Raw genomic sequence first — 25,798 nt, 5'->3', positions numbered from 1 at the left:
TCGTGGATTCATATATAGGAAGCGGAGTCTCCTATAGTGTTTAACACCACGGCTCAATATTCCAATGTTTCTGGTTGTAACTCCAGTAGCCGGGCCTTCCAGAGCTAAGTGTCCACTTGTAATCGAAGCCACAGTGTACCACAGAACTGAGAAGCGCCGCAGATATATTCTTTAGCTGGAAATATGGATGCATCTGCTCAAGAACAACAGTGTAACCTTCCGATAACTAGGCCTGGCAGGATTTAATTTTCACCCGCATAATGGGGGTAGTTTTAAGAATTTCCTGTTACATTTGTTGCGCGAAATTTCCGAAATGACACAATTTCACGTAATTACTCGCCTTTTGCGAAAAAATGTGTCATCACGAGTTCCAGGTTGCACAGCACATGCTTTGCCTAGAAGCACTCCCACCCTCCCCTCCCCCACTATGAATTTCATACATCAGAATAATAAGTCACATCCAGGGCGAAATAGGCACGTGATTGTTCAACATCTTTGTGAGACAACAATGCATCAATATTTGGGTGACGCATTTACCTTCACGGCAACCTTCGAGTTTGACACTATGACGGAAACTGCAAACTCACTGAATTGCCGACAACTGTACCTAATACTTAGAGATTCTGGGTGAAACCATCTTTAAAAAGTGTTCGAACAGGGTGCTGAGTAGATGAGGTTCGGGTCACTTTCATCTCGCCAGCACATAAAAGAATGCGCGAGAGCACACATATAGCGTGCTTCACGAAACAAGGTGCCTCTAGGAGCTAAACAGGGCGCATATCAGGAAGAAAGTTGGGAAATCGCGTCAAGATGTTAATCAAAGGGTAATTGAGAGGTTCACACACTACCCTGGATAGTGAGCGGGCTATAATGACGATAATTACCCCTACTCGCTGGCCTGTTGCGGCTCCGAGACCTGCTCCGCTGACGCCGCAGCCGTGACCTGCCCAGCAGTCGGTAGTAGTAGGAAGGTCTCCCGGAACTTTTCCTGCTGTTGACAGACATCCTCGCGGTCTCCGCTGTCTCAGTCCGACTCTTCCAAGGGGCTCACTGCACAGCCGGCATATCTTCCCAGAGAGGAAACTTCGCGACTTGCGCACGAAGACTTGCGCGAGCAGACGGAAATGTGCGCAAGAAACGAAGCCAGCAGGCGAAGGCGGCTGCACCCGTGCGCAGGCAGCAGGACCGCAGGCGCTCAGCGAGCTCGGGCCGGATAAGCTGGCAGAGGACACATCTTCCCAGGAGATAAGGTGCTTGAAGTCTAAGTGGAAAAGAGTCTGCTTTTGTTAGTCTGTCACTAAAAGCGACAGAAAAGTTTGGGTGGCGGGCAAACCTTGGCCTGGATCCGGGAACGGGACATCCAGGGCTGTTTCCTGGAATAGTTCCCTCCTGGACGCAGTCCGCTCGCAGGGCGCCCGTGCTGACTGCGCTGAAGTGAACATGGGAAAACTTTCGGAGGTTTGCTCAAAGATTACAGCGGGGCTGGGCGTGCCCCGAACCGTGCCGGCTGCAAGCCCTGCGTTGGTCCGGAGAACATAGCTTCCGTGAGGCAGGGTACCTTTTATGTAACAACGCAAATGATGCCCAGATGTCCCACTGTGCGGGTCCTTTCTCGCCTCCCTGAAGCATCCTACGTAAAACACTGCCCCCCAGACTGTTTTATAAACGTCTCTTGTACAGCACTCTATAGCTAACTCTGTGCTTCACAAATCACATACATACATGCGTACACGTATGCAAACATGTCTGAGCTTCCTGATCTGAGAGAGATGTACTAAGGCAGCATGTACGATTAATAAGAGGGGGAGATGGAGGCGTTGAGGAGGTACAAAACGCGGCATACGAACAAACAGGTAATGCCCACCACACCAAACAGGAGAGAGGGGAGCTTTAATTAGACCGAGCTGAGTCAAAGCCCGCAGGCCTTTCCTACTGTCGCCTTTAACTAAAGAACAAAATTAAATCTGTGCCAAAGTAGGCTTTGCTCGGTGCCATCCCATCCCACATTCCGCAGGGCATTTATTAAAATGATTATTAATGGCAGAACAGTAGCACGTGGCTGGGACGTGCGCTAGCTAAGAGCTTCCTCGTGCACAACGCCGGCCTTGTTAATGCTCAGAAGGAATCTGGCACCAGGAGCGGGCAGGTGGCTTTCATGCTGTTGGATGCACGCTGTTGGCTCTCATGCCGTTGTCTCATGCCGTTGCCTCATGCTGTTGAGTTTCATGATGTTGGCTGCGTGCTGTTGGCTTCCGTTTTGTCTGTTTCTATGCTGTTGACTTTCTTGCTGTTGGCTTTCATTCTTTTGATTCTCGTGCGGTTGCCTTCCGTGCTGGTGACTTTCATGCTGGTGACTTTCATGCTGTTGGATGTCACGCTGTTGGATTTCACGCTGTTGGATTTCATGCTGTTGGATTTCATGCTGTTGGATTTCATGCTGTTGACTTTTGCGCGGTTGACTATCATGCTGCTGGCTTTCATGCTATTTGCGTTCATACTGTCTGTTTTCATGCAGTTGGCTTCATGCAGTTGGCTTCATGCAGTTGGCTTCATGCAGTTGGCTTCATGCAGTTGGCTTCATGCAGTTGGCTTCATGCAGTTGGCTTTCATGCAGTTGGCTTTCATGCAGTTGGCTTTCATGCAGTTGGCTTCATGCAGTTGGCTTCATGCAGTTGGCTTCATGCAGTTGGCCTCATGCAGTTGGCTTCATGCAGTTGGCTTCATGCTGTTGGATTTCATGCTGTTGGATTTCATGCTGTTGGATTTCATGCTGTTGGATTTCATTCTGTTTGCTTTCATGTTGTTGGCTTCATACTGTCTGTTTTCATGTTGTTGGCTTTCATGCAGTTGGCTTTCATGCAGTTGGCTTTCATGCAGTTGGCTTTCATGCAGTTGGCTTTCATGCAGTTGGCTTTCATGCAGTTGGCTTTCATGCAGTTGGCTTTCATGCAGTTGGCTTTCATGCAGTTGGCTTTCATGCAGTTGGCTTTCATGCAGTTGGCTTTCATGCAGTTGGCTTTCATGCAGTTGGCTTTCATGCAGTTGGCTTTCATGCTGTTAGATTTCATGCGGTTAGATTTCATGCTGTTGGATTTCATGCTGTTGGATTTCATTCTGTTTGCTTTCATGTTGCTGGCTTCATACTGGTGACTTTCATGCTGTTGAATTTTTTTGTAGTCTCACTACATGCAGCTCCAACTGTCTCTTGCAGACAGCATTGTATACAATACTCCATAGAATCAACCCTTGTTCATGGTTAAATGGTTTTCTTTTTAATTTTAGTTCTCTGCTTTTTAATGGTAGCTTTACTCTCAGTTCTGTGATTGATACCAGTGGCGGCTCCTCTGCTATGGCGAAGGAGCGGCGCCTCACTGCTTTTAAGCAGTGAAAAGTAAAGGAAACTTAAAATGATAGTAACTTTAAGTTATTATCATTTTATGTTTCCTTTGCGGGTGGGCGGGGCTGCTCTGGTCTTGGAGCAGGGCAGGGGAGGAGTGGTTTGCCCACTCCTAAGTGTGCAATGACTGTTTGGCCCAAAACGTTCATACACACTTTCCCTGTTCTCCATGCAGGATGGATTACAGCCGGCGTGGAGAACATGCCCCGGCCCCCATTCCCTGGTTGAATGTCGAAATACGATGCTGGAAACTAATCACAATGCTGCATTGCAGCGTTGTGATTGGTCAGGGGAGCCTGGGTGCTTACCAATCACAAAGCTGCATTTCAGCCTTGTGATTGGCCAGGGGAGCCTGGCTGTTCTTCCTGGATACCTGTTCCTCAAGTCCCACGAGAAGAGCAGGAGCAAGGAGCAGAGATGCGGGACCTGGCGGCAAGGTAAGTGTAGATATACATTTTCTTTTCATTGCGCAACCCCACGCCCACCCCCACCCCGCGAGTCATGCCAGCCACCACTGATTGATACTCTTCTAAGGATAGATCCTTAAACTTTGCTTTTCATATTTGTTCTATAGCACTGCATGGCAATCTTGGTAATGCAATAGATGTCCTCTCCTACCCTCCCGCCTTATGCCACCTGCCACATGCGTCCTTGGTGATGGCCTGGATGTTGCCCCTCAGCTGTTATTGTCTTTGCCTTGATAAAGAGGTTTGCTCGAAACACGTGTCGGCTGTAGCAGCAGAAATATTGCATTTCAGAAAGATGTCCATTGTGGACTCCAAGAGTTGTCCTTAAAGAATACTGCACAAATACAAATGGATTATGGGGATTTATGACAATGAGTTGTTATGAACTAATATTTTTCCATAAAATGTGATTCAGATAAAAAATAAATGTTTTCTTTTATAAACATATGTATGTGATGCAAACATACCACTGGTGGAAAATATGCCCAGGTAATTGATACAGAAATTTAGTTTTGCCGCATAATGATGTAACATTGATGGCAGCACTTCCACTTTGTTCCAGCACCAGTGTTTAAAATCTGTTTTGAAAAAATACTGGCAATAAAACAGCATGTTTCATGCCAAAAATGGACAGGCATGTTTTGAGAGAAATAAGACCCATCCATTCTGCATGCCCGATTTTAGTGAAGAAAGTTATGTGGAGACTAAGGCGAGATACTGTTCACAAGGGGTGAACAGGCCTATAAGTAGGGCCAAGGGAATTATAGTAAAGGCCGAAATTATACGGCAGGGTTGACAAACGTTAAAATGCAAGAAAAATCCATTTGTGCAGCATAACGTGCCACAATCTGTACCAGGTTATTTCGTTATTTTCTCATTTTAAGAAACTGTATGTGCAAAGTTGCGCCTCATTAATACCAATTTAAGACCAGAATGTAGCTATCGGCAACTGGCAGGTGACCAGTTAACCCTTAAAAACGGTCTGCCACTGCATGGAACCATGTGTGGTGCTCTTTACTTAGTAACTTTCATTTGTTTGAGCTAGAACCATTTTTTGGTAAACTCTGCAACAAAGTCTACACTTTCCTGCAAAGGCAGAAAATCCATAATTATGAAGAAAAAGCCATGATGGCGGACTCTCCATGCCTACAAGGGAATCTGAAATTCCGAGACGCGGCATTACCACTAAAATGCCTATAGGGCAGGGGCGGCTCCTCTGCTAAGGTACAGGAGTGTTGCACCACTCCTTTCAAAGCAGTGAAAAAAGGAAAAATAAAATGATAATAACTCTGTAATTATAATTTTATTTTTTGTTGCTGTGGGGCTGGGTTAGGGCGGGTCGGGGTTGGTGGCACAGGGAGGAGGAGTAGTTTATGCGCAATAAATGCTCATGGTTGCTTGGCCTGTCATCTTAGGCCGGCCAAAGAGTCATGCGCACTTTGAATGTTCCCCACCAGGCTATGATGCACAGCCTGGTGGGGAACACGCACAGGTTCCCTGTCCCCGTCTGAGCGTTGAACCATGGTGCTCAGACCAATCACAGCGCAACATTGCAGTGTTGTGATTGGCTTAGGGGAGTCTGTGTGTCCTTCCTGCTTCCATTATAGGATAATGGCAGGGAAGCGGAGGAGAGGTGCGGCCGGCCGAAGACGTAATTGTGTTTTTTTGTTTGTTCTTTTCACTGCCACTCTCTCACCCGCCACCCCATTCCGTGACAGCCGCCACTGGTTGGGAAGTGTCAATCACATGTCAGTCTCCCTGATATGCAAGTACGTCTGACTCAGTATGACATGTGACTGACTCTGCCCAGGCCCTACCTGTCTTTCAGAGGCTCCTGCCTATTGAGTAATCTGCACATTTCCATGCAGCCAGTCTGTCTCTCGATCTTGACAAAAAGCTGGGTTTTGTACCTGTTCTTTAGTAGAAAGGGTGAAACCCCCTCTGGTGGGATATGCAGAGAGTGAATGAGGTGTATTAGAAGATTGTCGGGCAGTTCAACAAGCTGGAGTCTGTCGTTTGTTTCTCTGCATGCGTTGATCTTCATAAGGGGGGGGGAGGGATGTCTGTATCCATATCATAGAGAAACAAGCACATGAAGTGAAAAGTTAAAAAAAACACAGCCGAGGAATGCAATTGCATAAGTGGTAGCCCGGGGATAGGAGTATTTCTCAATCTTGTGTTACCGACTGTGCTGGTATTAGACAATTAGGGAACACGAGCCAGTTTGTGCATAGTGAAGCGTGGGCTAAGAGAAAGTTAATTGCAGAGGAGACTCTTCTAAATGAGACCTCTGTGTCTCAAGCTTTAGGATCCGCGGTGGTCTGTAAGAATAATGATGCTTCACTACGTCACATATCATTTTTAAGAAGCTTTCCACCCTTCCAAAGTGTGCAGCAAAGAGGCCATGTGCACCAGAGCGTTTGTTCCCACTGTTGTGCAGGGCTGCAAGAGCATCACTCTACAACCACGTGACCGTGATTCTAGTGTCATCTTAAGGATTGCTTGGGCCCCAAGCAAGACATATTTTTGGCCCCCTGTACCGGTCAACTTTAAACTTCCAAGCCTGCAAAATAGCCAAAGTTCCACACAAAAGAAATCAAATATGTCTTGTTCGGGGCCCAAAGGTTCTTAAAATGACCCTGGGAAGAAAGACAAAGAGAGAGGTAGGAAGGAAGAGAGAGGAAGGAAGAGAGAGGGAGGGAGGGGCTTATAGAGAAATCACTGAAAGTGGGCCAGACTGAGAGAAACTGAGACACATCACTCTACCATGGATCCTCCTAGACGGTAAGAGCCCTGGGCGAGTGCCCACTTTGCCCATGCCTTAAAACGTCTCTGCGTGGTCCTGAGCGTGTGACCGCCATGCCGAATTTCCAGCTCTAGCACTTCTGTCATCAAGAAAAGGAAAGAAAGCTGCTGGGCTGGTGTGTCCCATAGCTGGATGTCCCATGTGAGATTCACCTAAAGGGGATACTCTACAGGGAAGTGAAAAGGTTCACCACATGTGAATATTTTTCTTTCTTCACAAGTGGTGAAGCTATCCAACTTTGCCCCGCTATGCTGGCATAATTCAAAATTTGAACCCCGCAGACTTCCACTGGAATGAGAGACTCTGCAAGCACCATCAACGAGGGCTACGCTTATAGAGCTAAGAGCGACAGCAAGGACTCGATTGGATTGGCCAGAATCTCCAGCTTTAGGTCACCCGAATGTTCTCCGCTGGCACCACTTGCCAGTTGCACACTAACAATGGTATAAGGTGACGACAGTCATTGGCATTGCAAAATCTCTACATATTTTGTAGCGAGCAGTTTGAAGATCCCTGTTGCGAGCCCTTGCCTGGTTTTGCCTTTGATTTTGGCACTCAGATTTTTTGTGTTATCACAGGAGGACAGCAAGTACCAGAGAACATTAAATGAATGCGGCTGGATTGTATGAACGCCACACAACTGATATGGGACATCTTGAGACGTGTGTGTCAACGATGAGGACTCTGCTGCTCTCTGTAGAAACGGATGCACTGAATGACCCCATTTTATGTCAAGACCGGAAGCTCCTCTTACGCTATCTTACTTGTGTAATTTTATATCCGCCAGTTATAAAGTATGGGACAGAACACATACATAACACCAAAGATACTACAACACCCATCATGCTTTGGTGTTGAGCTACAACGCAGACCAGCTTCTTTGCCAGCCTCTCTGCCGGCAGCAGGCCAGCTTCTTTGCCAGCCTGAGTTCCTCACAGGTCCCCCTTCCGGTCACTGATGGATTGTTCTTTGGCTGTTTGTCGGCCTGGTTTACGGTCTGCTGGGCCAGACTTTACTGTTGATTTCTCCGATATTAAAACTAGCATTGCTTGCAACAAGCTCAAATCCATACAGTACTCCATACCATGCAACAAATATATACAGCAGGTCTTAAAAAGTAAAAAAAAAACTGTCCCAAATCATAGGTCATTTTTTTGTTTTCTAAGTTACTAAAAGGGGCCACTTTTATTTGGGTACTGGGGCCTATTTTGTGCCCCAGTTTGACTCTCTCTCACACCCTTCATGTCACTGCACATCTCTTTTATAGGTTTATAGGACGTTTTATAGGCCTCGCAGTCTCTGTTCACAGGTGACCAGCATCCCTCTTGTTTCTGCATGTCTGTTTACAGGTGAATGCTGCAGTTGTCTACTAATGTTTTGAAAAGGTGGTGACCCCGCCGCCACCCGCTGGCCCATAGGTGCGGCCATCAGCCAAAAACCAACTGTTATTTCGGCCCCCTAGAAAAAGTTTGTGAGCACCCATGCTCTAGATTATTGTTTACTTTCTTCTTCCCTTAATATCGGCTCTCACTTCGCACCTAAGGTGCCTGAACGCTCAGAAGAGAAGTGTGTTTCTAACTACAAACACAGACTCAGTTCATGAAGAGTTCATCTCAGCCTTCAAACAGTAATGCAAGCTCAATTTCCTAAGCCTTCAATTTTACACTGACTATGTATGTATGTATGTATGGTTGTATGTATGTATAGTTGTATGTATGTATGTATGTATGGTTGTATGTATGTATGTGGTATTTGTGTATTGTGACTTTTGCCAAAAGACAGCGGAGCGAGAACAGGGTCAAAAACAATCATAAAGTCAACAAATGATAGAAGAGGTAGCTGAGCTGTGCACGATTAATGCATTCTGATGTATAGTTTTTTTTTTATAGGCGAGTCTTCAACTCTTTCCTAAATTGGGGCAGAGTTTAGCTTGATGTCTTTTTTTTCTTTTTTACACTTCTTAGTCTGCAGTCTAATGGTGTGCTGGCTGCAGTTGTGCCAAGAACCACCAGGGACGGTGAGTTAATCTGTAAGATACGCTTAGAGGTTGGTCATGATGGTTTTGTATATAATGCAACTGGTTTTGAAGATGGTGTGGGCTGGAAAGGGGAGCCAATGGATTTCCATCAGGCACTGGATGAGACGTGCTGCAACATTTAAGATGCCCCAAAGAGGTGCCAGGGTGTAGTCTGAGAGGCCATGGAGAAAGGCATTATTGCAATCCAGTTGCAAGAGTACAAGGGCTTGAACAGCAGTTCAAAAGTCACTTTCTGAAAGAAAAGTTTTCACTTTCCTAGACCAGAGGGCTGGTACTGGGCCGACTTTGTTTTTTGGCACTGTGTTCCTTGAGGATCAAGTTGGTGTCCAGGGTTCATCCAAGTGACTTGTCATTTGGTGTAAGTTGGGGTCCGAAGCCATCAGGATTCATACCATTGAGCTAGGTTTGTATGGCTTCGTGTTTATTGTTCTTGGTAAATAACAAGGTTTCTGTCTTTGTTGGGTTGAGCTTCATGCAGGGGCTAGACACCCAGTTCTGGATATTTTGAATGCAGTGTTCAAGGCACTGGGTGACTGTAGCAGACAAGACTTTCAAGCAGAGTTGTGTCTCAATGGCATATTGGTGAATCTTCTGCTGCTATCTGTGCATAGAGCACCAAGTGGATGCTTGTAGAGGAGGAAGATGTCAGGAGTCAGTTTGGACCCCTGAGGGACTCCACATCCAGCTAGGAGCCCTTTGGGACATTGAAGTGTCCATGTGAACAAACTAGTGTTGGTATGGAAAGGTAAGAGAAGAACTAGTGAAGGATATTGCGGACTACTCCCACTTGAGACTCGAGTGTGCGTATGAGGGTGGGATGGTCAACTGTGTCAAAGGCAGCTAAGAGGCCCAGTAATATCAGGAGGCAAGAGTCCTCTTCATCTATAGGCATCGTCTTCAATGTGTAAAGTGTATGCTGCAGGGTCATCTGAAGCCAGTCTGGTAGCCTGGCAAGAGATAGTTAGCATTGATGTGATCTTGGAGTTCAACATAGACTTCGTTTTCAATGATAATGCTGATGAATAGTAGCTGAGTGATGAGCCAGTACCTGGCGAGACCATCAGGGTCTAGAGTAGATCTCACTAGGAGTGGAACGAATCGGCCTGTCGTGAGAGCTACTAGATGCCTTGAGTGAGGCTGGCATTGAGAATGGTAAATAGGGGTGAGACAAGATCCTCAGAGAGCTTTGATGAAAGATACTGTTATCATAAGAAGTGGCTTAGAGGGAGTTGAGTATGGCAGTGACTTTGAATTGAGAAAGCTTAATTGAACCTGTTGTTTTTTTTATTAAATTGCATTGCTGTCAGTGAACTTTAACAGTTATACCTGCTTAAGCATGGCTAAACATGTCTAAAATGAAGAGGAAATGGATGTTAATTAAAAGGATATTCAGGAACAATTAAAAAAATGTATTAGTACCTCTGTGACATCTGCATTCAATGCATCTGTGGTAGCATAAAAGATATTGGCAACAGGTTTCAAAGAGAAAAGAATCATATGTGTGTGTTGATCTGCCCTATGATCTTACAAGCCTTAAGTAGCTATATTCAATGTGAAATTAGTTATTTAACGATGTAAGGTACTTGTAATGATTCTGCTCAGTAAAAATATTTTTCAAAAAATAAATACATCCAAAACTTTTAACTTTATTTTCAAACTATAACAAGGACTTCAAAAAAAGGATTGACAGAGCCTGGTCAACCTCCAGTAAAAATTGTTGGACACAATGGGGCCAATCACCAGTATAGTGAACAGATGGTAGAACAAGCAAATAAAAGTTCACATTTCTTAGAAAAATGTATTTGGACAGCACGTTTTTGCAAAACCTAAGAGAGACGTTCTGCTGGTCTGTTTCAGTTCAACAAATCCAAGCTCCATTCCTCGAACCACAGACGTCAATCACAATAATATTATCAAAGGCCAACTTTTTTTCCAGAAAGGTGTAGAGGTGGAAGAGTCCAATTCAGAGGACAAACCAGAGAGATCACAAACAGTAAGTCTACCACCTATCTCTACTGTGTGGGAGGTTGAATAACTTTGCTTTTGCAGGATTGGTGACTGGTAATATGAGATTTATGGGTCTTACAAACTATTACAGTTTTTCAAATAAAATTCTTCAATGACCCCACTCAAATATTTGATCAACACTATCATTCTCACAGATTATTTGCCAATATCTCCAGAAAAAAGATTCTTTGTTATCAAAGGGCACCATCAAAGAAACTACCTTCGATCCTTCAGGGTTCCTAAACAATCTCCCTGTAGTGAAAAAGAACAAAAAAGTGCATGCTGTAATCAATCCACAACAATTTAATCAGTTTGTTCTTTCAATAGGAAGACTATTCTCCATCTCAGAGATTTCTTACAACCTCTATGCTGGATGGTCAAAATAGATTAAAAGGACAACAGCCTCTCAGTTTCAATCTATCCTCCACACTTCAAATGCCTACAATTTCGATGGCAGAAAATATTGTACTACTTCACTGCACTCTCATTTTGACTTTTATCTGCCCCTTGATGTACTTATACGAAAACCTAATCTTATCACAAAAAAAAGGAAATTCTCAATTTTCATTTACACACCAACGTCTCTTTTGGAAAGTCTGGGGTTTGTCATCAATCAACCATAATCTTTACGTACTCCAGTTCAAAACATAGAATGTCTTGGGTTTCGGGTGAGCTCTCAATTGTACACTCTATAACCTCCAAAGAAAGAAATTAACCACAATCAGAAAATGACAGTCTCTCATGATAACTTCTTTTCGCATACATTTACTCCTTGTGACAATAATTGTGGGTCCACTTGTGTCCTCTAAACAGGTAATATTTCCAGGTTCCCTTCACGACTGAGCACTCCAAAGGCTAAAAGCCTTCTAAGGAAAGATCTAGGTTACTCCACCATAATTCCTTAAGATCAGGAGACCAAAGAAGAAGGAAACTGGTGGATGGAGCAACTCTAGCGGAGTATCCTGCTTTCCCAGGTCACCCACAACTTTGTGTTGTAGGAAGATTGACAGTATATGGGTCTCGTGCAGCTGCTCTCAGAACATCTCACAGCCAACTTCTAACTTCCCTTATAAAAATCACATGCTTCATTCCCCCACAATAGCCAGGTGAATTACATGACTAATGTCCTAGGCAGCCATTGATATTTCCTTTTTTGGAGCTCATTCAACCAGAGGAGCTGTGGCTTCAAGAACTTTCTTGCTGATTGGTCCTCATCACCTAGCTAACAAGGCTTTATTCTCGGTTATTAATTTGCTTCAAGCACGCATAATAGGAGCCCCTGCTTTGGTACAGAATGTGTTTTTTCCGAGTGTTATTGTTGGGAAGTCCTCATTTGATTAAAGACACGAAAATATTATTTCCATCTCTAAAAGCAATCTGTTTTTATATCAATATGTTCTCTCTCTTATTTTGAACATAGTACTTTTTCATTTTTTTCAGTGCTGCTATCAGCTGTTCCACAGTCCACTTGAATGTCATCCAGAAGACAGAATTTAAACGTAGTTGTTCTATTAATCAAGAACTAATTTTCTCCATTCTATCTCCATTCGTACATAGATGAACTGTTCTAAAGAACAAAGAAAGAGGAAGTGCTGACTTTGGAGGATGGAAGGATCTTTATATCACTTACTAAGGATGAACCTGCGTTACCTACATCGGTATTCAAAGCATGATAGTTGTTGTAGTTTTTTTTAGTTTTCTGTGTGTTTCCAGTTCCACACGTTATAATTAGTTATTACATTAAACAGCAGGAAAAACAGCACAATACTCCCCTCTTGTCCTTAAGAAAATTAGGGTTTTTGAACATTTACCAATGGAAAATCAGCATTTTACGCTTGTCCCTCTTGAAAGAGTTCATGTATTTGGGTAACCTGGGTTTCATTTTGGCATTTACTGTCACCAAATCTCATGCAGCTCTGACACACTAAGAACAGTCATGGAAGTAGCTGCCAATGAAAATACTTATAGTTGTAGGTTTGTATATCCTTTTCCAAAAGCTAAGCTCCAGATTTGTCAGTTCAGGATTTCGAAGATGTTGCACCCATGGATCAGAGGACCATCTGCCTCGGGTCTGCCAATGGATTGTAAGAGAATTCAATTTAACAATGTTTTCAAATCAAAGAACTTTGGACAACTGGACTGTTGTACGCACTTTGTACCTGCTTGAAAGAAAGAACTAGTACCTTAAGAAGAATTGTTTAAGGCACACTGGATTGTGAGCTATGAGTAAAGAGTAATAATAAAAGAGAAATAGTAAAAGAGTAAGAGTAAATTAGTATGCGTTTTACAGCTTTTTCACGTGTCATGAATACTCTACCATCTATCACTTTTTGAATCTATACGCAAAGAGCATTCAAAGTGTGAAACCTGGTAGCTTCTCTATTTGAAATGATTTCAAGTGGTTTAACTTAAATGATTTGGAAGTTCCAGACAATTAAAGAGAGAATATAACATGGATCAATGGTACAGGAGAACAATACAAAAATAATCAACTCTTTATGCTTTAATTTAAATATGGAGATTTGCACCACCCAATGGTTGGAGTCGTTGAAATACCTTTCATTAGCTTTGTTTTGGACTTCATCCTGGGGTACGCCTTCTTGGCCAATACATTTTATTGTTCTGTTACTCAAAAAGTTTGTTGTTAATTCTGGCTCATGGGTGTGTGCTGTCGTACTATTTGTGCATTTCTAGTTCACGCCACAAGTTAGGAATGGGAACTTTTGTGAATTAATAAATGGATACAAAAGGATAGAATTTCTGTGAATATACTAGAATGTGCTTGTAAACTTTTTTTTTTTTTAACTATCATTGAAAATGTAGTTAAACTTATCATCCTAAATGACAACTTTGAGACTGACGAGGGATTCAGCAATGTCAGTTTTGGTTTAGATGGTCCTTCCTAGGGGAACTATTCTATGTCAAGGCCACCTTGATTGTGAATTGGGGTATAAGACACCATAGACGCAGCATTAATAGCGGCGTGGGCACTCGGAGATGATACAAGAGTGTGTACCTAAATTGAGGGTTTGCACCTTAAAATGCATAATCACATGTTGCATATTTAAAATTCATTACAGTCCACGCGTGTATTTTCAGACACAGGGAGCACAGAGCATTTGCCTAGAATCAGCGATTTGTGGTGGAGTGCCTGGATCCCAAAGTCAGCAGCTGAGGCGCGAAGCCACATTTGCCATAAAAAGTGAGTGCAGTGTTTGCATAAAGCAGGGTGGGGCGTCAAGCGAGGCCTTTGTCAGGAGCTAGACTGAAGTTTGATGCAGCAATGGAAGGCCTGACGAGGCACCCACAGGATGCTTTGTTTTGAAGCGGACAGGCATGATGCCTAATGAAGTGAAGCCTTCCATAAAGAGCAACGGGCGCCCTACAGTGCAGGCTGTGCCATTACTGGACACAGTGCATTCTGCACCAAAGTAATTGAGCAGTTGAATAACACCCTATAAAAAATACTTGGTTGTATTTCCAAAAATCTGTTCTAGTTGTTGGCCTATATCAACAAGTCAGATAACAGAGAACGGCAGAATCAAATATCTGCAGAATTGGAATGTATTAGATTTTGTGGAAGTTTATATATTTGGATGCCTACAACGTTGGGCGCTACTGTCTGGGTTAAAAATCAATAGTAAGGGTTTAATGAGGTGCCACCGACAATAGCCCCTGTATTCGAAGTCTGAAATCCAGGGCCATAACTACCATTAGTTCAGCAGATACAGTGGCCCTGGAGTCCAGGAACATCCACTGTCAACTGACCCTAAATGTGGCTATATTTAACTACCCAGCTAGGGGCAAGGAGACCAGTTTTCCTTGCTCCTCCAGGGTCCATAGCAGCCATGCTGCGCCACTGCTGAGAACAAAAAGCAACACACAGCAGCTAATGGATTCGTAAATGTCTAAGGGCTTGACTACAATGACACCGGTCTGGGGACTGCCGTCCCTTTTCAGTGGTCCTCCCGCCTGCTTCCTTGGTGGTCTGATCAGGAAGTAAGCGGGAACACCGCCTCAGGTCCGCCGCCTCTGCCGACTTTTCTGTTACAGCGGAAGCAGAGGCAGAGGTAGCCCATGGAGGAAGTCCAGTGCAGTTCACCGCCAGCCCAATCACGACCTGCCTTTTTGCCGACCTGTTCCTGGCGCGACACCACCATGCAAGAGTAGGCGGAAAGGCATGAGCCAAGGTAATGGCTCGAGGGGGAATGTGCCCATGTTTAATGCAGCTGGTACTCATGTTGTGCCCTCCAATGCCTTCAGGTCGGGTGCACGCAATGTTTCACTTGCACAACAGAATACAAGGAAATAGTGTGCCCGACTAGCTGAAGGCACCATAGTATGGCCGGCATTGGCCTCCGGCTCATTTCCAGAGCCAAAGCGTGCGGCTGCCATGACTCCGCCACCCACACATTGCCAGCCCCACAGGAGACTCATAATACGGCAGTCGGGATGCTGCCGGTTTGGCAGCAGTTTCTGGGTCGCCGCAGTCATAATCAGTCCCTAAATCTGGACACAGACAGATTTGATATTTTGACCTGTGGTTTACACATGAACACCTGCAAGTGTCTGATGAACTCACTAAATTCACTTTACGGTATTCAACCTGTACTCTGCAAGTTACATGAAATTCTCTGCAGCATGCACAGTAACCCTTTGAGCTCTCTCTTTCTCGCTCGTGATGAAGATTATTAATGTCATCAACAAAATCTTGTTAAAAGGTTGCAAGATTTAGAGCTTTCCTTCAGGTAGTGAACTTGGGGGCTGATTTCTACCTTGGCACTAAGGATATTCTGTTACAACGGAGAATCCCAACTGAGTTTCCTTATGTCCAAGATAATGGTCTGCCCACACGATTTATATGTGGGTGGACTATTGGTGTAGCCATGGCAGAGACTACTTCATCTCCGCTATAGTTAGACCACTCCAACAGCCCAATGGAGTAAGGGTCATTGCCGAATTGGCTATATGTCACTCTGCCCAATTTGGATGGGCAGAGATATAGCAGTTTTTACTGTCCATCACTGCCAGGCAATCCCTGGCAGTGAGGGACAGTAATAAAGAATTTATGCCCACCTTGCCATGGGAGATGGATACCATGATAAGGGGGCCATTATCTCTTTTATTTTCCCCACTAAATCTGGGTTTTCTTTCAGAAAATAACAAAGTGAAACTGTTTGGTGGATGGCTCTGTCATGTTGATGGAGCCCTGCAAAGTAAAATGCCATGACAGGAGCCAGAATAACTAAATCGGGCCCTTAATTTTTTGTTAAAAAAAATAACATTATACTGTTGAGATTCTAGTGATTATGCCTCCAGGCCCTTGATTCAAACAGACTAGCTATACAGGGCTAGCATTTTCATTCCCAATGAGCGGTGTCTCAGCAAATCCTTTATAGGCGTAAAGGTACAGAGGCGGTAGAGGCACATGTTAGAGTAGGATGGGAGTGGTCTGTACGAAAATATACTTACTTAATTGCTTATGTCTACTACCCCTCTTGGGGTAAAGGCGAAAAACCAGGACTCTCCAGGCATCTCAGTTCTGGGCCCTATGGGTGGTTCATACAAATCCATAGAGTTCATTGGCAGGTCAACTGTGAACTCTCAATTTGGAAGGCGAAGTAAAGGCAAGGTGGCAGACGTAAAGACCTCTATTACCCGGATTGCCTTTAATTCATCCACTGAATCTAAGCCAGGCCCTATTTTTTTTTTTTTTTTTAAATAATGCATAAAAATACATTTTACATACACTTGAAATGGTTTTTAATTCGGAGTTGTACAGGAACTTTGATGGCAACTGATGTGGGGAATAGAAAATCTAAACATGAGGAGTGCTGTGAAAATAAAAACAAAGGTCAAAGGAATCTTGACAAGTTTTTATGGTCTGACCTGACAGAGCAGCTGTCACCAGACAATTATGTGGGAATCACCAGGAGAGGGACTTTGGCTCCGCCCACAAGTTGGGTGCCAGGAGTACATGTTTTGACTGGGCCAATGTTATGTGCTTCCACAAAAAATAGCTTTTCTTCCACACAACTGTGATAATTTTGTTATTTTTCCAGCAACTGAGATTGAGCATTCAGGGGCACACACATGACCTTGCAATGTTTTAAAGTGTGACTGGCAGCAGCACAGATGGGAGGAGGGCAGTGGTTAACCTACAAAGATTTAAAGACCTGGCTTGATGTGCAACTGTCATCTGACCTTTTAACGTACAGCAATATTATGCTACATTTCTTTACTTCTACAAAAAAACCTATTAATTCCCATGCTATTTACTGGTAATGCTTCACATTACCATACAGCATTCCTTTGAAGCCAGACCAATTGGCATTGACAATGCTAGTGTCTGCTATCTATTTATTTTCTTATTTTTACAAATAAGCAGTTGGGATTGGAAGAGAGACAAAGGAGGATCTCAGGAAGTTCAAAAATACTGGAAGAAGATAAAGGACTAAACAGACTTCGGAGCATTTGAGGAGGAAGGTTATGGAACTGAGACGATTTATGTTACAAACTGATAAGCGTTCTGCTTCTTGGTTTTCTGTAGCTGTTGTCACTGTGCTACAGAGATGTGGCAATGAAGAGATTCTAGCCTCCGTGTCTTTAATGAGATCTAGATTTTCCTCACCCATTTAGAGAACTATCATTCTCTTGCCTCAATAACACTTCGTGGGTTCTCCTGTATCAATCAAGCTTTAGAAACTTATCCCATCTCAATAAAGTTTGTGGTTCATGGATTTCTACTTCCTAAATAAAGCTCAATAAATGTCTACTGTGTTTAGACATTGCTATATTCATAGCGGTTAATATCCTGGAGTTTACTACACCTAAACACAGCAGAGAAATCCAGTGCCTCAATAACCTTTGTATGGTTTAATGACAACTACTCCTAAAACAAACATCCATGAGGTTTCACTTCCTTCTTTGATTTTTATGAAGTGGTAATGTCAACAGAAAGCTCCAGGAAGTTTCACTGACTTTCAGTAAAGCCTCAAGGAGCTCTCCTGCTTCAATAAAGCTCAGCCTCGTGAAGTTCTCCTGCTTTAATAAAGCTTTGGGATGCTTCATCAACTCAGCATCACCTCGTGACATTCTCCTGCTTCAACAAAGCTTTGGGATGCTTTACTGGCTCAGCAAAGCCTCGTGAAGTTCTCCTGCTTCAATAAAGCTGACTCTGCGTCACCTCATGAAGTTCTCCTGCTTCAATAAAGCTTTGGGATGCTTTACTGACTCAGCATCACCTCATGAAGTTCTCCTGCTTTAATTAAGCTTTGGGGTGCTTTACTGACTCAGCATCACCTCATGAAGTTCTCCTGCTTCAATTAAGCTTTGGGATGCTTTACTGACTCAGCATCACCTCATGAAGTTCTCCTGCTTCAATTAAGCTTTGAGATGCTTTACTGACTCAGCATCACCTCATGAAGTTCTCCTGCTTCAATTAAGCTTTGGGATGCTTTACTGACTCAGCATCACCCCATGAAGTTCTCCTGCTTCAATTAAGCTTTGGGATGATTTACTGCCTCAGCAAAGCCTCATAAAGTTCTCCTGCTTCAATAAAGCTTTGGGATGCTTTACTGGCTCAGCAAAGCCTCGTGAAGTTCTCCTGCTTCAATAAAGCTTTGGGAGGCTTTTCTGACTCAGCAAAGCCTCTAGGAGTTATCCTGCCTCGTTGAAGCTTCACAGGGCTATCCGGGCTCAACTAAGTTTTTTGAAGTTTGGCTACTGTTGGAAGCACCAGAATGTTTTTCTCCCACAATAAAACTTCAAAAGATTTCACCACTGCAAAATAAGCTTCAGAAAGTTGGAATGCTTCTGCAAAGTTTTATGAAATTCTACTACTTCTAAAAAGTTCTGGACAGTCTAATGCCTCAAATTAGCTTCAGGAAGTTCTACTGTTACCAAAAAGGCTTCAGAAAATTCAGCTGCCTCAATAAAGCTTTATGAAATTCTACAACGTCGATAAAGCATCAGGAGGTACTGCGGTTTGTAATAAAGCTTAAGAACATTTTACTGCTTCAATAAAACTTCTGGAAGTTCTCAAGCTGCACTAAATCTTAATGACACCCTACTGCTTAAATGCAGTTCTATGAAGTTCAGCTGCCCTAATGAAGTTCTATTGCCCTGATAAAACTTTGATAAAACCTCAAAAACATCAATAAAGGTTTGTAAAATGTTACAGTCTCAATACAAAAAGTTTCACTGCTCCTGAAAAACTTCAGACTCACATGAGTTTTCTATCACGGCTGGATGTACACTATTTCGAATTATTTTTTAACCCCTGGGGCTATATTACACAAGTGCCCAGGGAGGCGCAATGAGCATTTGCACCCGCTTTGCAGGCCCGGGGGGAATTTTGGTATCAGACAAGGAGCTGCAAATGCTTTGTAATACAGATAGCGCTCATATAGCTCTATATAGCTCTATCATTAAAGGGTGTTCGCTCATTTGCATGGGGGCGTGGCTACATGCAAATTAGGGAATCTCTTTGTCTTTGCACCTGTGCCGTATTACTGACATGGACGCAGAGGCAAACATGCCTTTCAGAATGTGCACAAAAAGGTGGTGCACTTTCAGTATGCCTTCTAAATGCAGCCCTCTAAAGGGATGTAAGGGGGTACCAGGGACCCACCAGGACATCCCCTTGCAGGGGGGTGCAGTCACTCACTGCTGCTCACAGCTGCTCCCTAATTCTCTTGAATGTGCTGCCCTGGGGGCAGCGCAAGTTCACGGCTGCCCCGAGAGCAGCGCATTCCTCCAGATAGGGCGCACTTTCCATGTTTGCACCTGGTGCACCTGCTTTACGGTTCACTGTGGCGCAAACAAGGAACGTGAGTCCTATCTGTAATACGGGCCACGTTGAGCAAACTTCCTTTCTCTTCACTACCTAAACAGAGTAATCTGCAAGGGAATAGTGTTCGGTTAAATCTTACACAGTGTAGGGAGGTGGCTGCCTCTACAGCAATCAGAGTAACTTTTGAGCAATCTGAAGTAGAAACAAACTTTTTTACTACCATTTGCAAATTATGTAGCATTTTGTGGCATGCGCATAACTAAATACAAAATGCTGCAGTAATCCATACCAGCTGCCTCGACTTTACTTAGTGATGGTTCTATTTAATGCCCAGTGCCACTATAGGGGCATGGAGATCTGTGTAATATGACAGAGTAATGATTGTGCATTAGGGCACGAGAGTAGTTCTGCAACATCATTAAGTAAACTAAAACAATGGAATTATGATTCCATCACACATGTGTGATAAGTTGGCCTGGCATATGCTGGTCACTAGTTATAGTGGCCAGCTTGCACCAGTCCAATTCGACTCTTATGGTAGATAGGTTTAAGACAACCTTTTAAAAAAAGCTATCCTAGTGGTAGCTGTGGAGAGTAGCCTTCAGGCTAAGTCTCTGAGGAATGTAAAGCAGCTTGTTTTACCCTATAATCTCTTGAATTACCAAATGAAAAGGACACCACACAGGTATATATATCAAATATATATGTATTAATTTCTAGATACACTCTACTAATCTCTTTATGAGATTAGAACCCAGATACACATTCAAATGTCAACAGTTCTCAATAAATTAAGCACAAATATGGCTGGAGCCCTAGGGGCGTACCAGACCATATACTAAGAAAATGGTTTAACAAAGTCGACTTGCAAAATGACAAAGCCTAGGGCCTTGGGAATCGCTGGGGCTTCACTACTGCAGTGTTAGCAGGTAAGTAACAAGCCCACGGGAGACGCGTGCAGTGTCTAAACACAGCTGCGGGTTTCCTATAGGTTACAATGGAGCAAGTCGCGGTTTGTATTTTAAAGTTTTAGGGCACTTCGAAGAAGTCAACAAGCAAGCCACTTACAGGGTAAGTATTTCGAGGGCCAACACACACTTGGGCACCGGAGTGCACGAGTTACCTCACCCAGGGAAACCGGATGCAGAGGTGTCTTTTGGTGTCGGGTCGCGATGCTCTTTTCAATGGAGACCAATGAAGACTAGCTGCTTGAGACGACTGAAGAGGTGTCCGCTGGAATCCGAAGGTGGATTGAAGATGAAGAGGACCTGAAAATTGAGGGGACAGTGTTCAAAGTCACTTGCCAGTGACCGGTGGCCAGCAGGATGGATGACCACAGATGTCGCGTCGTTTCAGGTCGTCGATGGTGATTTGTCTCTTCGCTCACGAGGTCCAGGAGGCATCGACGATGACCAGCAGCTGGATTCGGAGTGTCCCACGACGTCTGCAGCTGATGATGGTGTCGGCAACCGGATTGGAGCCAACAAGCCTTGGCAACTGCACGTCTCATGTGGACTGAAGATAGTCGGTGATGCAGACCAGCAAGGTCTGATGGACTTACCCAGCGAGGGTAAGTGAGGGCAGGCCTGGAGCAACCAGGAGAGCCCTTGAAGTCGGTTAGAAAGTCTTCGGGAGAGTCACTAGCCAACTGGCAAGTAACCGCAAAGACACCTTCACAGGAAAAGTTTCACAGGAGCCCGCGGTCACTCGGGACGGGGTAGGCGGCTGATTTTTGGAACAAGACCTGCTAGGGACTTGGGCCACAAATGGTCCAAAGCACAAGTTCGTAGTAGTTCGTAGTTTAGGGTTTGCACTCGAAATCAGTGCATGGTTCCCAGGTATTGCAGTTCCTCATCACTTGTGGGGTCCAGATGCCACAGCTTCGCTGGGGACTCAAACTGGCCATCGAGAGATCAGGAAATCCACTTCTGGGGCCGCAGGGACTTTGGACTCCAGCGGGAGCGGTGAAGTTTGCAACCGTTGATTGAGGTTATAGGTGCCTGCCAAGCAGGGGAGTCACTCCTTGACTCCAAGGGAGATTCTTCAGTCTTCTAAAGATAGTGGAACGTCGAAGGGCCAGGATTCTTCTTTGTAGAGCGTCGTCCAGGGTAATCTGAATTGCATTGGCAATGCTTGCTATCTTATAGTGAAGATAGGGGAGGGACTAGCTCTATGACCACTCCTCTAGGAGGGTCAGGGTAGTGGGTGGTTACACCCACTTCCCTTTGTCCAGTTTCACGCCAGAGCAGGGGCAGGTAGCCCCTGAACCGGTTTGAGCTGGCATATGCACAGAGGAGCCTACTGCTCCCCCAGTGCAGGACTTCAAAGCACTCTAAGAGTGCACCCACCCAGCTCCAATACACTAAATCCTGTCTGGGAGGTGGTGACACCTCCCTGTGACAGGATATCTTTTGTTGGGCTTCCTCCACTGCGAGTTTCGGTCAGCAGCAGGAGGGCAGCCCAGTGTCTGTGCTGGTGGCATCCATTTTGTGATGCCAGGGCTCTAGGAGATTTCTACCGTTTAGTACAGTGGGTACATGTCATCCCCTCTAGAAGGGTGGGATCATACTCCCACACCAGTTACTGGTGTGGGGGTATGATTCCAAGTTGTTTGACACCAAACATGACATGTTTTGATGCAGTCATTCCAAAGTTAGCATTTACCGCGAGGTTATAATGCACTTAAGAGTATATGGTTTAACCGCATCCACAAACAGCAGCAGAGAATAGACTCTGCCAGCTGCAGAGGGGTCCTGCTCATGCAGAAGCACCCCCTCACATAGTAAACCAAGCACCCTGCCCTCAGGATTGTTAGGGCCTGCAATAGGGGTGGCTGATATGTGTGTGTATGGTGAGATATAGGAACCTATACCTCAGCGAGGAGTGCTAACACTACCTCACACAGGCTGCAGTAGCAGACCTGTGGAGTCAGATTGAGAATGCTTCCCAGGGGTGGCATAATACATGCTGCAGCCCCTGGTAAGCCTGTGAAGTACCAATGCCCTAGGTACCATATACTAGGGGCTCATAAGGTACCACTGTATCCAATCACTAGTGCATCTAATATGCACACCAAGTTGTTTAGAGAGATCAGTGAGACTGGGGCCCTGATTAGCAGGGACCCAGCCAGACTATAGCCAGAAACTAGTGTATACATCAGAAAAAAAGTGGGGGGCAACATAAGTGCAGATCCTACTCTCCTACAACGTGTGTTTGAAAAACTTTACTCGTAGCCCCCCTTAAGTTCAATGCAGGCTATAAACTGAGATGATTGATTTACACTATGCACATTGGGTCGCCAAAAAAACTCTGTAGCCACTTAAGACCTCTTCCAGAGATCCCAAAATCAATCCCAGCATTTCTATAGTGTGGGAAAAGGCAGATGTTTTGGGACGCCATCGAGGAGAATAACAGCAAATGGCCTGAAAATGAACTTTTTCTGTTGTCCAAAAGCAAAATTAGTATTTTGACTGGAAGGTGGTACTCAGCAGCGGCTCCTTCAGGGGGGAGGAGCGTCGCCCCTGCCCCCACCCCTGCCAGCCTCAAAACTTGTAAAATAAAACGATAATAAACCGGGTTAATTATCGTTTTATTTTTCAGGTTCTAAGAGCCAGCAAGTCTTGGGAGTGGGGCCATCGTGGGGGCAGTGCAGTAACGAGAGGGAGTGGTGGGCACTGCACTGAATGTGCATGTCAGTTTGGCCGGCCGTCTCAGGACGGACAAACTGACATGCGCACTGAACAGTCTCCAACCCAGCTGCGCTGCCGGTTTGGAGGCTGCAAGCACAGTCTTCCAGTCTCCCTGGGAGGGTGCTCAGACCAATCCTGACGCTGCTTTCAAGCATGAGAGCAGTTTCAGGATTGGCTGTAGGGGACACTGGGAGCCTGTGTGCTGCAGTGAGGACATGGAGCAAAGAGCGTCAAGAGGCAGGAACTTTATTTCTTCCCATGTTTTATTCGTTGTCCACTCCCCCGCCCCACCTCCCGTCCTCAAACACCCACCCCCCTCCCCGCCACTCCGCCCACCGACCAGCCACTACTGGTGGGACTGAACACCTAACTAGTGGAATTGAAACTGGACCAAGGAGCAGAACATGCACAAGCCCCATTGACAAGGCAGTGCCAGCTGGGCTCACAAAGAAGGCTTGCATCAGGTGCTAACATGAAATGGCCCTCAGTTGCTGGAAGACATTGCCAGTCTGGTTGGAGCACAGCAGTGCTTGGTCCCCTCTCTTGGGCACAATCCTCATGTGAGGTCGATGGGTGAATGCCATTTCTACGCCAAAGCACGTAGGCAGGGCTATGCTAAGTCTTGAAACCGTTTGAGTGACACCCAAAGACATGGACTGTGACGTGAAAATGTCTCAGAGCTGATCAGATAAGACTATTCATATATTCAAGTACCCTCTAAAAAGGGGCAATTTTTGCTCCATGAAAGGTCTGACAATCATTCTCCCAAAATTAGGGGTTTTTGGCACCACTTAACATCAAGTGCATGTCGTTGAAACGTTAGGTAATCATTCGGTGTCACATTTGGACACATTCATCTACAGTTTTCAGATATGGAAATAAATCCATCATTGAGCTCAGAGTGCTCTGAGAGAGGGGGCACATTTGAGGAACACATAGGAAGTTACTGAAACAATAACAATTCCCTCAAAGCAGTAAAGGTTGCCTAAGGTAAGCAAGAGTGTGAGACAATGGAAGATCCAGCAAACCATCATCAAGAAAGTTCACCCAATGTCCTCGCTGATGAAATAGACGGGGAACAAATAAATGTTGCTTGCAGTATTCATCATGCAGTCCGAAGTGTTTGTAAATATTCAGTGATTCAAGGCAAAGAGATGCCTTGAGCAGCATTGGTGTAATGTAAGGGCTTTCAATGTTGCCAGTCTTAGGTTTTCACCATGAAGTCTAGCCGAAAAAGAAAATACCCCAAAATAATCTAAGAATCTGTTCAATGGATGAGGAGTACTTCAACTAAAAAGGGGAAAGTTTTGCTCCTTGAAAGGTTTGACAATCATTCTTCCAAAATTAGGGATATTTGTCACCACTTAACATCAAGTTCAGAAGCTTTAATAAGGGTACAGGTCAAATATTTGCAGGGCCTTAATCTTGCTTTCACCTTGTAAATAGAAAAATGTATTCTCCACATTAGAGAAAATATGGTATTTGCTCACACCTCATTGGAGGGTTGTGTTAGCAGCCTCATTGTGGATGAGCAGATGCGGCCTGCTTTTTAGGACTGACTTGACAATGCAGTTGTCTTAAAGCCTATTTTTGCGAATAATTTTACGAATACATACAATGGGCGTTGGCTGCACCGAAGGATAGTATTCCATTTTCACCTCATGCAATTGACTGAACTCATCATTCCACCTTCCACTGCAATGCATAAGGGACTATTTTACATCTAAATGATACACAACCACTACACAATCTGCTCTTAATCAATATGCATTATATACATTAATCAATCATTTTTTATAGACACAAAAGCAGAACTGTAATGAAGGAAACCATCCCAATCAATAGGTTTGTACGTGACAATTATGAAGGCAAGGGAACCTTCAACATACTTCCACTTTCATTGCTGTATGAAACAAAGATCCAAGGGTCACTTCACAGCTGTGGGATCAATATGATAATGTAGACAAGAACAAGTGCACTTGTGCATACGTGTTACAACATTAATGCAAGATGTTTTGGCTTTGCCTGTGCTTCTTTATTATCTTTATTACATAATTGATTTTGGTAGGAGGAGCGCAGAACCCTTAAAAGCACAGGGCAGAGGGCAAAGATCCTGCTCTTACTCCTTGACTTTACATACATGTAGCGGGGCCGCTGGCATCTCTTCATGTCTGTGCTGAGGAGGGTGGTGATCAGATCAACAGGTGAGTCTGACCAGGAGATGAGGATGGGAGGTTTTGGTGGCAGGCAACATGACACAGATCATGTGGAGTCCTCATAAATCTCAGGGAGTGAAGAAGGGAAATTATTTTGATTACTCAGAATTAACGTTTTAGTGAAGGGGGGGGGGGATGACCCGCGTTTGCCAACAAGCAAACATATACACATGTAATGTGAATTAGGCACTGTACGTTCCCTTCCTACACATTTTTCATGATTAGGAAACATTGCAGTGAATATTTAAACTCCATATTACAAGGGCCAGGATGGTTCAAAGTTGCCATGACTGCAGCGCTTTCAGCTAATAAATTATCCTTGTGCATGAAATGCTAAATGCCATATTGAAAATTATTTTCTCAGAACCAAACAAATGAGCCTAT

General features: G+C 44.4%; 1 protein-coding gene across 8 annotated transcripts in view; it reads right to left on the bottom strand.

Annotated features, from left to right (window-relative positions):
• DAB2IP (DAB2 interacting protein) overlaps nucleotides 1–25,798 on the bottom strand; it is a 1,477,580-nt gene that overhangs the window by 924,381 nt on the left and 527,401 nt on the right. The window contains exon 1 of one of the 8 annotated variants that reach the window (XM_085613690.1): nucleotides 885–1,270. The exons of 4 other annotated variants lie outside the window; for them this stretch is intronic. In XM_085613690.1, coding sequence (XP_085469816.1) covers nucleotides 885–1,005 — 121 coding nt within the window. In that variant the 5' untranslated portion in view covers nucleotides 1,006–1,270. Of the gene's footprint in view, nucleotides 1–884; nucleotides 1,271–25,798 lie in introns of those variants that run through there. 3 more of the 8 variants (XM_085613695.1, XM_085613688.1, XM_085613687.1) reach the window with 3 other exon arrangements.

This window comes from Triturus cristatus, chromosome 1_2 (genome assembly GCF_964204655.1).
Source record: "Triturus cristatus chromosome 1_2, aTriCri1.1, whole genome shotgun sequence".
Classification (NCBI taxonomy): domain Eukaryota; kingdom Metazoa; phylum Chordata; class Amphibia; order Caudata; family Salamandridae; genus Triturus; species Triturus cristatus.
This window is presented reverse-complemented; position numbering and strand designations above follow the sequence as displayed.